The sequence below is a fragment of the Drosophila teissieri genome, chromosome 2L (assembly GCF_016746235.2).
Source record: "Drosophila teissieri strain GT53w chromosome 2L, Prin_Dtei_1.1, whole genome shotgun sequence".
Taxonomy (NCBI): domain Eukaryota; kingdom Metazoa; phylum Arthropoda; class Insecta; order Diptera; family Drosophilidae; genus Drosophila; species Drosophila teissieri.
The window spans coordinates 1,615,868-1,627,373 of NC_053029.1; the positions used below are offsets into that span (position 1 = coordinate 1,615,868).

An 11,506-nucleotide genomic window follows, 5' to 3' on the forward strand; every position below is an offset into this window, starting at 1 on the left:
GTTTAGTTTCAAAATAAGTTGGAATTTAGTCGCAAAACTTTTCCTGGCCACTTTTATTTGGGTAATGGTGGGAAAGAACCGCAGAATGGAAATGCGGGTTAAATAGTTTTCAAGCTGTTTGCCTTCAGAATATGATAATCAATAAATTGCAATTACCCACTACCATTTTTAATCACTAAATATCACTTACCTCATTTTCAGGTGAGTCTGGAAACTTTTGAACCGACAAGTCATTGGATCTTGGGAACACGCACAGAGATAACAGACTGCCGCAATCAAAGTTGGTTACGGGGTAAGTGAGACGTGGAAATTGGCTCAACAATTTGGCTCAAGCTCAACACTTTCCTCGCCGCCCCCATTTCCCGCCCACTCCAAGTGTGACCTTCAAAGAGCGACAACAATGGCGCATCTTCTCCCATGTGCTTTTTACCCGACGCGGTGTCTGTCTGCCTGCCTTTTTTTTGGGTCATTTCCGCGATTTGGTTTTTGGCTTTTGCTTTCCACGATGTCGAGATCGAGAGACTTCCGTCTTAGCCTTGCACTCAGACCCCAATCTGAAGTGTTTACTGTTTGCACTCGTTTTCGTTTAAATTTGCATTTTAATTTATTTGCCCCACGTCTTTGTTTTCTTCTCTCTGTTTGCTTGCACCTTTTCCTTTCTCGCCATCCGCGGTGACCATTGCACAATTCATGAAGTTCCATTTCACGTTTTGGGTGCTCTGCCTAAATTTGCTTTCAAAGCACAACGGTATTTCCGTCACTGTGCAAGGTCACACTGTCTTGAATGCTTTAAGTATTTTCAACGTTTCTATTTAATTCCTTCCACTAAAACACTTGGTTTTTTCTCCGTGTAATGCTTCTGTTGCACTTAGTTATAACTATTTGCTGTTATTGCTGCCATTTGCCAACTGAGTCCATTTCTGTTTACATTTGGCCTTTTTCTGTCTTCCGGCTTCGCCCGTTTTACTTGCAATTTATGCACTGACCTGTTTCCATTAAAATTTCGTTGGCGTTGTCTTTCTTTTTCACTCTGCTCACATTGCTGTCTCTAATTAATTTCAACGTTCACTTATGATGCTTTAATGGCCAGCACTTGTTTTTACCATTTAAGGGAACTAAAAACATGAAATGCAAGTTGTTTGCTGTAGTTTGATATGCTAATATATACAGCTAAAAAAAAAATCATTTGTAATATTTTTCATTGGGAAAAATAATATGGCATGCATAGGGAGTAAAAATCCATGGCTGTTTAAATTTAAAAAAGTGTGTAAAGCGTTGTAATGATGCTTAAATATGCTCAGTTCCATTGTTCATGTTCATGTTCAGCATGTAAATGGCATCTGACTAATATGCTGAATAATTTAAAATTTATGCTGAAGGAAGTCCGCCCTTATTGTTAACATTTGAATAGAGGGTAAATGACAGTTTTGCCATATCTGCGGCACCTTTTTTTCCATTTCTGTGATAGCCATCGACCGAGCACTAAAAGCAATTTATTTATATTTTGTTCCTGGCTTGTTTTGCAACTGTTAGCTTGTTTCAATTTATGGCATTATGCATTTATGCATTACGCATCGTTAGCCTATTAAACGCGTCCTGACAGTCCATTCAAGTCATTCACTTAAAGAGCAGGAAACAGGATCAGCATGAACTTGCCCCCGATGCGGGCAATAAAAAATGTTTATCAATCGCTGCCACAAGCACGCTTCGAATGCAGCAATGCGAAGCCAAAATTTAAATGAGCCGCAAAGCGAAAATAAATGTTTAAAAATATATTTACACACATATATGCCTGCACATGCACTTGCTGTAGGTAACTGCGTCAATTAAAATCGGGCAGTTAAAAGTGCAATCGATGATTATTTCAAAGTGTCGCACACAGCCATGGCAACTTGGAAATTAATGCTCTTGGCCAAAAAGTCCATTAACATAAATCGCTTACAGTCAACATATTTTATTTAATTCTCTTATGGAATTATACGGTGATGCAATGAATATTAAAGTGAAGTGTTCTTGTGCGGACATGCGATCTACAGCCAGGGAAACTGTGCGAATTAATTATTTTTCCAGGCCAAGCCTTTGCAGCCAATATGACAATATGGCAAATAAGTAGCCTGTTATTGTCATAAGTATTTTGTAGTTCATAAAGCTAATTTGTATTTCATTTGTACTTTAATATTTCATAACATACAGAAATCTATACAGCAATCTCCACAATTTTGTCCAGTTACCAAAACTAACGATGATACAATTACAGTAGCTACAAGCTATAACTAACTGAGAAGTAGTCTCTCCTATGTCCAGCCGGTGTTCTTCTTGGAGAGAATGACCTTCTGCATGTGGTCATCTGCCGTGTGGGTGGTGTGACTGCCGCCCGCGTGACGCGGCGTGCACTTGACCATGGGCACACCGGTGGCTCCTTTGCTCCAGGCACTGGTGGAGTGTGGGAACTCGTCCTTGCGGTAGTAGCCCATGATGCCCGACTTGCGGATCTGGCCCAGCTCGTAGGTGACAATGGGACCCAGGCCGGTGGAGCCCTTGGCATTGGGCAGCGACGGCACCTTGGATCGCTCCACGGTTCGCATTACGCAGGTGGTGTCGCAGGCCAAGCAAGCCAGATCCTGCATGACCTTGACCCTTCCGGCAGCGGCGGCACAATCGTCGTTGGTCATCTCCATGTACTTCTGGAGTGCCTCTGCTATGATCTGCACCCGTCGCTCGATCGTCTCCCGGAAGTCCTTGAGACTCAGCTCCAAGGAATCGATGCCCAGTGTCATGCGCAGATTGTCGATGATCTGCAGGACGTTCTTCTCATTCAAACTCACGATGTGACGCACCTCGCAGAACATCTGCTCCAACCTGGCCTTGTACTCCTCCAGCTGCTCCAGCGAAACTTTGGTGGCCAACTGCTGGAAGTCCACCTTCTCGGCCAACAAAAGCTCCACCTCCGTCTTGTCGATCTTCACCTCATCCAAATGGGAGGCCGATTTCTTCAGGACTTGTATCTGGTATACGCAGTCGTTGAGGCGAATCATCATGGTATTGGTAACCTCCTTGTTGCTGGACATGTAGAGCTTGATATCCCGCACCACTTCCGATAGATCCTTCATCTGGTCCATCAGTCTCTGGGAGTCCTGTTTCAGCAAGGCTGCAGCGAGTTCATTCACCTTGTTGGTCAGCGCACATAACTGCGACTTGAGATCTAGAAGCTCAGTGAGCATTTTCTCTGGCGAATAGCAAAGGGGCTGTTCCAAGCCCAGTTCCTCCTCTTCCTCGGGCTTCTCCACCTCCGTGGGCGCACTAGACTCCTCCGGCACCTCCTCCTCCGACAGGCACTCCTCCTCTTGAACGCCCACCAAATCACCACTGGACCAACTCATAGAAACCTCATCACCAGTCGTCAGCATTAGCACCCTCAGCTGCTTGGCTATGTGACGGAGTATCTGGAACCGCTGCGGATTCGGCTTGCGATCGATCAGCAAGTGGGTCATATTGTTCACTTGCTCCATGGTGATCTTCAGCTGGCTGGTGAGGTTGCTTACAAACTGCTTAGTCTCCATGCTGGCCTGCTCCTTTTGCAGCTCAATCTTGGAGAGGCGTCTTTCGAGACGCAACAGATTGTTGCTGAGAGATCCCTCCCGCGACTTCTCGCGAGCGGATGATCTCGAGGAGACCCGTGAGGCCTGCGGAACCAACTCTCCCTCTACCTTGGCTTCGGGAGTATGTGGTGCTTTCGAGGCATCTGCCTCGGGCTCAGAGTGGGGATGCTCCTCGGCACCCGGAGTGGCGGCTGGAGTTGCTTCGTGGGTGGAAGCCACCGGTTCTGGAGTGGCTGCGCCAGTCTCCACAGGAGCTGCTGCTTCTTCCGGCGCTGCTTCCTGTGGCGCTGGCTCCTCGGGAGCAGGCTCTGGAGCAGGTTCTGGAGCTGGCTCTGCTTCTGGTGCTGGTGGTGGTGGTGGTTCCGCTGCAGGAGCCTCCTCGACTGGCGCAGGTGGAGCCTCTGCCGCCTCGGCTGCTGGCTCTGCCGCCGGCTCAGCTGCTTCTCCTTCCTCGGCATCCGCGCCGGCAAAGAGACGGAACTTCGAGGTGTTGCCCAAGGTCACTATTTAGTGAAACAATATAGAGCTGCATACAGTTGTTAATAGATGGGAATTCCCACTCACATAAGCTGCTCTGCAAGCGCACATTGGCCACCATGTAGTCCTCCTGCTCGACTACCTCATCCAGGACCTCCAATCGCTGGGCAAAGCACGTGAGCAGCACATGCAACGCATAGAAGTTAACGTGTCCTGATTCCGGGGACCCAATGGCAACGTCAATGAGTTCCTTGTACGTAAAAGTCATTTCGTGTAAAAGTGCTCGAATTTAGTGGCAGTTCCTGCGAAATATTTGATCAATTTTTGTCCCACAAATGTGAAGCAATACCAAAAATGCAGAGTAAACCAAATGTGAACTGAACCGAACGAGCTTGTGATGTGAATTAGGAAAGGAATACAAAGTCTTGATAGAAAATTCACAGCCTGGTGTTTTGCAGCAGTTACAGTTACTCGTGGAAATTCGATGAAATCATGAGTGACACAAAAAACCAAATTAATATTTGAGGCAGCAATTTTCCCATATCCAATTCATTAGGTAAAATGTTATAGCAGTCATTGTGGTAAGCCGAAATTACTTGGCTATCAAGGAAAATAATGTTATTAATTATATTCGCTTAAACGTGGTTACTCAACACCCCTAAACTGCGCAGAAACGATTTAAATTATTCCGGGTAAATACAAAATCTGTTTTACTTCAGCTCCGTTTTGTGGCTGCGAAAAATGCTCCACAGCTATTAGGGCTTAATTAATTTTTACACCATTTCGTGTTTAATATTTTCTTCCCTGGCTGTTATTATGATTGCGTTCGCTTAATGAACATCATCAACACCATTAAGTTTAATTTTATGAAGCGGCTTCTTCGCCTTTATTTTTTTTTATTTTTGATCCAGCAGCAAGCGAGATGCAAAATGATTGCGGTGTGCGAGTGAGGATGATGCAATTAAGTGAAATCGACGAGAAGTGTCTTTCGAATCGTGATTGTTCTCAATCCAATTGAGACACTTGGCCGTTATTAATGTTTCAATTAGTGGCAAGAAGGCCCAGAACGTGCAGATTTATACTACCAAAGCCCGAGCCCGAGCATTGGGTACCTTGCCAAGAACACCAGAAGTCAGGAGTCGGGAGTGAAATCCCATTTGTCATGCTTGCATTGCAAGCCACTCGACTTTTGCGATGTGCGGGGCAATAGGCAGCCCTCAAATTGGATGTTAGTCAATGTTTGTGGCCTCGTAAAATCTAATTTAAATGCAAACGCAAATGTCAAAATTGTAGAATTAAAAATCACACTCGGTTTGATTCAGGCAGACAGGCGTACCAGCATCCAGCTCAACTATTGCTCATGGCGAGTGTCTGTAGCAGCACGCGGTAGACGGGGCGTATACGCAACATATTTTCAGCAAACTGTCACATCGCGTATACGCAATCAGTCGGCAGTCAGTCATCAGTATGCCACATATTGGTAAAAATTCACACGGATAGTAAAGTCTACAAAAAAATAAGAAGCCATGCAGGGAAATCGAAAAGGGGTCGTTGCTGAGATACCCTCTAGTACAACTTATGGGTGCCTTGATTAAAAAACTAAATTTTGCATTTGTTCTTATTATTTTGTAATAACTGTTGGTTTGAGGTAGTTTTGATATATTATCACATGATTTTTTTTTAGCAATCATTAACTCCTACATACCCGCGGCTCAGCAGGGTATTGTGAAAAATAACGAAAATCCCTGGTTATCTGCGAGATGCGTTTGAAAGGTTTTTACATCAAACGTCAACTATGTTGATTGAACTGCCTGAGAGCTGTACACCTCTCATTCTCATCCCCTGATCCAGGACATACTACATATGGCCCATTTCGGGTGGCCATCAAAAATAACAAATTTTTTACCAATGGCAAGCTAAATTTCATCAATATCAAATGCTGAACGACCTAAAAAGGCTCAGAGAAATATTGAGAACATTAAAAAAGTGTCAGGTTTTTGCTGTCATCGGATTATAAGCTTCATGATGTCGGACAAGCGGTTTAAAGTTGAGAAGTTATAAATAAATTGTTAGCAAATATTTCATTACAATTGAAATTCGTAAAGTTTCATTTATGTGCCATGCGGTTTGTGTGCTTAAAATGTATACCTTTAATTTATGCGCAGACATCGAGCGACAGGAAGGCAGCCAAAATTGCAGCACGGGTCGCAAAAAGAGTTGGCAAAGAGTCCAGACAGACATTCCCATACACATACACACCATACACACACACAAATACACATACACACACACATACAAGCACGCCTTTGCACAGGAAACGGAAACGGAAATATGCGCAATTTCTCAACAAGACTGTGTCTGCAGCTAAAACAAAAAGGGAGCTGAAGCGCCAGAACAGGAACTTCTCGTTGTCATTTTCATTTCTTCAACTTTCCGTTGAAGTCAGAAACGGCCGAAGTTTTGCTCAGTTTTCCTCAGTTTTCCTCAGTTTTCCTCACTGTTTGAGTTTGCCTCAAATGTTTCTTTGTCTTGAGCGCATTTTTAATATCAAACAGGATTTGCCGAATGGAAAGTAAGTCATAGAGAAACTTTATATAATTATGCAAGTGTCTGATAAAACTGTTGGCTGCTGGAAGTGTGTGCCGGCAATTTATGCATAATTAAAACTTGATTATGCGGTTTTCGAGCCGGCACTGCGTTGGAGTGTACTTTTGGAATACTTTTTTTAATGAGTTCGCCAACTGTTTTGTTGACTCTGATTAAGATTTAATATTATTTATTTTCCATTAGCTCCACTCTGCTTAAACTTATCGATTGCAGTGCATGAAAAGTCTTTTTGTGAATCGTTCTCAATTGTTTGCCCTTCCACTTGAGCAAATTAATTGAATTTGTCAACGGCCATTGGCTAGGGTTTATGTGATTTTATGCTTTTGTCAGCCAAGTAAAATGTTGCTGTTCAAGCATTTGTGCAATAAATAAACTGAAAATCATATCTGGTCAATTATTGTGCAGCCAAGACTTTTCATCTTCGCCAAAGCGATGAGCAATTAGAGATGATTTGCCAACATTTGCATTTGGCACTTGGGTCAAATGCACAATGAAGAAGTTAATTCCCGCACTTTTCCCCAGCTTCTTCTCTCGTTACAATGGGTCGTAAAGCCAAGTCAAGCGATTTGCTCGCACCAAGTGGCCAAAAGCAGAAGCAGAAGCACTGTAAAAGCAAAAGCAAAGCAAAAGCAATGGCAAAGGCAACTCCAAGCCGCCGGGAATCTCAGTTGGTGGCGAACAATGGACGGCGATAAATGGCAAGTCGCAATAACATTAACCGTTAGCCAGGCACCACCACCCCCTCCCCACCTAATTTCCTAAACCATACCGCTTCCTCTTCTTCTTCTTCTTCTTCGGGCCAAAAATGCCCAAGCTGACCCAATTCGAATCGAGGCGCGTTCCCAGCCAACTCTCGACTTCAACTCTTTCGAACGGATCGGATTCAATCGCCGCAGCAACAACAGCGCCGATTCCATTTTGTCTCTGCTCCCATATTTGGAGCAAGCGCGCACACACACACACACGCTCAGAATGTTGGGGAGACAGTACACTGAGAGAAACTAAAGGGGAATGTTAGATCATTCTATATAACTCATAGTTCAAGCACCACAGCATCTTTTCATTTTAGTTAGATGTTTATCAGAGTACTTTTTAACATTTTCTAAATATTCTGTATCATATTTGTATCAGTTTTCTCCCAGTGTAGTGTTGTATGTTTTAAGCAGCCCATGCTGGCACTTATTCCACATTGTCTGCCCCCCGCTCCCCTTTGTCCACTGTTTGTGCGGCAAGCCGCTGACGTAATTTACTTGAACATCGCCAAATGCATTTCCTATTAGAGATGGCCAAGTGCCTCTGGTAAAATGGCAGTAAGGTGCGTTCGTCGTTACGCAAAAACTCAAATGGCCAAACTGAAAATGGGTCAGTGATGGAGCGAGTTATGATGGGTTTGTTTAGCTAAAAGTGGGTTAGGCTGTGATTAATTGGATGATTTGATCTTAATGCAGCGTTTCATCTAATAAAATGTTTTATTTTGAGCACAAAATAAAAACAAATGCTTAAGTATAAATAATAAGATAATAAGATAATGTTTGGTTCCCATCGCTGTGTAATAGCAGCATTGCACAAGTAGCCGAAAATCTGACCGCAGTTAACTTGGCGCAAATGTTTGCGAATTTCCTTGGCCAACGGTGCGTATGTGTGATGTTGACCAAGTACATATCTACGAGTATATTTGTTGTTGCTGGTCGGCTCTTCCAATTGGTTTGCCAATTCCGTTGACCAACTTTTTCATTGAGTTCTGGGTCCGTGCACTTTAAGCCTTAACTTCTGATTTCTGCTTGCCAATTTAATTAGCCATTAAAAATGAAGAAGTCGTGCGCCGAATATTTTCCATAAATATTTTGTCTGTTCCGCTGGCACACATTTACAATATTTTTTATCATTAAAAAAGAGCGGCCCGTCCCCGCGGATAATTTATATTTATGCCGCATCGGTCGGATGGCAGCGAAATTTACGCAGATTTCTTCGTGCCTCCGCTCGACACTTAAATTTATTTATGCTGATATGTGAGATTCGCTTCATCATCATTTCTCCTCCTCCCGAGTATCTGCCACTTAACACCTTGCTGGCAGCATCTGCCGCCACGCCCAAGCCACGTTAATAAATGTCGGCCCCTCAGCCCCTCAGCTTCTCCTCCCCTCATCCAGCAACCAGCACCCATCTTCATCCCATTTTCCTGGCATGGCAACCTCCTGACAGATGGGTTGATCTGCGTGGCCTTAACTTCGCCCTCGGTCTGTCTGACAAGGAACTGGCGAAACTGGAGGCGATATTACAAAGTTTTTAAAGCTTTAAGCCTGCAGAACAGTTCCCATCCAAATTGCAAATATTTGCTCCAGGCGGGGGTGAAACAGCCAGAGGAGCAGGATGAAGAGCAACCAAACAAACAAGGTTTACAAGACTCATATCAATAATCCCATTTTGGCAGATTCTCTGTGTTTCGCTTGAGAAACTGGAAAATCGGTTGAGCACGGCAAAAGTAATGTTTCGCCAGCAGTCGAGCCAAATTAAATTTGTTTGGCACTTCAGCCGTCATAACAGCAGCATAATTTGACCAAGGACTTAAAGGTATACACTTTTTTTAATAAATAAGAAACTAAGTATTAGTCAAATCAGGAAATAGTTAAGCTGCAACAAACCAAATTAATTAAGGCCACTTACTCAAGCGGATGTGGCTTTAAAAAAATATTAGCAGCCAATATGTACATTTTTGATAGCCCAACCCTGTTTTACATATTGCCGTATAAAGAAATGATTTCATCGCAGCCACAAAAAATGTACGAAGGCAAAAACGACGAAGGCAAAAAATACCCATTGTTCAGCATACATACATCATTACGATATATGGCATATATGTATACATATATATGTGTAACCCATCGGAGGGGCTAATTGCTGGCAAACAATTGCCATCTTCAATTACAATTATTTGCCATCACTTTGCAGAGCTCAAGTGGCAATAGTCTGGCCGAAAATGGGAAAATACGGGTGCAGGTGAGCCACTTGAGTCGTGAGTCTGCCTACGAGTATTCATAATTTAAGCCCAACTCCTTACTTATGCATACGACAACAGGTAAATCGGCAATAAGCCGCTTAAGACGCGTGCTCCCCCAGATTGCAGTCACATATATACACGAATTTACACAATATACACAAGTATATACAGGTGCGGATGACAGAAATATATGTAGGAAGACATTCATGAATCCCACCTGAATTGCCGCTGATTTACGCTTAATTTTTCTTTTAATATGAGATTTTCGGGCAAGTTCCTATGGTTCCTAAGAGGATAGCTGTAGAAATTGAGAGCCGTTACTAAACATAATCATATAATGAGTCTTTAATTATTTCCCTTTTTATAAATTCCTATGTGAGCTTAAAGAGTATGTTTTACTTGGAAAACGAAGAGTATCTATAGTGCCAGCACTCCTTTTCTCGCCTCTTTTCCCATGCGATTTTCTTTTTATTGCTTACTTTTAATTATTGAGTGCTGAAACTTATAATCCGCCTCAGTTTTTCGGTTTTTTTCCGTTTTTTCAGTTCGTTTTCTGCAATGAATATGCAAATTTGTGCAGCTTAGCGGCCTGCTGGATGTGGCTGGGCTCACTTTGCTGGCTTCCCATGGATATCCCAGGGATATCCCACTATGCCCTATTATTATTTAAGGTCTCTGGCACTTGGCAAGGCCTTTGCATATTTTATTACGAATTTAGGATGGAATTTCCAGCTGAATTATGGGCTGTGGGCAGGGCAGTGGAAGAGTGCTTATCATTGCAGTTTGTTGGCTGAATAATTCATGTACCGGAGAGCAGTGCAATCGCCCCTTGCTGGAGAAGGACTTTTATGATGTTCTGTACTCCGATTTTCTTCATTTCATTCCCGTTTCCCAGTCGGTTCAATAGAAAATTGAAAATCTCAACGAGCGACGCTGAGTATGTGTCTGTGTGTGTGTGTGGGCTGCTATAATTCAATTTGCTGCGCAAAATAATAATAAAAAAAAAGGAGGGAAAATATAAAAAGTTTCATTAAAATCCAACTGCATCAGCAAGATTGTAACATCCACAAACAGACAAACGAAGGTGGACCACAAAACCGCCAGCAAATCAATTGGAAGCGAACTCCACTTTTCACTCGCCCTTCGAAAGCCAACCATTTCATGCCAAATTGAATGCAAGAATTTAATTAAGCTCGTTTTGCCTTTTTTTGTAATATTATTTTATTGCACATAAACAGAGCAGATATACATACATAGTTAGTATCTGGGCTGGCTGTATGAATATCATTTGCAATATGTTTGGCTTACTTTTGTATGCACAATTTGTTCTTTGATTTATTGAATGGCCACTATTCAATATGTATTCATCGCGTTCGTCCTTCGGCGATTCGATTAATGGCGTCATAAAACCATTTGCAAGGTGTCACTGCCACAAAGTGCGAATCAGGACAATGGAAGCTGATGTATCCACAAAAAGCGAGAATAGCTTTTGCTTTGATATCATGTTCCACAGTGTTAATGCTAATAAAAGTCAGCCGTCCTTGAAATTACTTTCTGACTTGGCAGTCTTACGCATTTTGCCGAAATAACCACTTAATCTGCATCTGAATTCTGCACTATTACCAACCAGTTTAAGCCTTTAAATGGATGCCAGTGCGGAATGTGCAAGCCGCTTGCTGTGGCACTTACAGCCAGCAGATGCCCTGCATTTGAGCACCGAATGGTGCATAGTGCACCGAAATGCCCTGGCACTCACATAATTCCTGCCCTCAAATGCAGTAAATACAAATTTATTTTACACTCTTACATTTTCGGTAGTTTTTGG

At 42.9% G+C, this 11,506-nt stretch overlaps 2 protein-coding genes across 4 annotated transcripts in view; one reads left to right on the plus strand and one right to left on the minus strand.

Annotated features, from left to right (window-relative positions):
• The window catches only part of LOC122611790 (leucine-rich repeat and fibronectin type-III domain-containing protein 3), a 49,238-nt gene that overhangs the window by 24,856 nt on the left and 12,876 nt on the right, over window positions 1–11,506 (plus strand). The window lies entirely within an intron of this gene.
• On the minus strand, window positions 2,154–4,513 carry LOC122611791 (rootletin). The gene is made up of 2 exons (XM_043785105.1): window positions 4,164–4,513; window positions 2,154–4,102 (listed from the first exon to the last, which is right to left on the minus strand). The coding sequence occupies exons 1-2, from the start codon at window positions 4,342–4,344 to the stop codon at window positions 2,295–2,297; spliced, it is 1,989 nt and encodes a 662-aa protein (XP_043641040.1). The 5' UTR covers window positions 4,345–4,513; the 3' UTR covers window positions 2,154–2,294.

Bases quoted from the DNA above. Each gene is read 5' to 3' on its own strand.
- LOC122611791 (XM_043785105.1), bottom strand. From the start codon at position 4,344: ATGACTTTTACGTACAAGGAACTCATTGACGTTGCCATTGGGTCCCCG. The intron at 4,103-4,163 runs GTGAGTGGGAAT...TTCACTAAATAG, and splicing joins GCGCTTGCAGAGCAGCTTAT to TGACCTTGGGCAACACCTCG.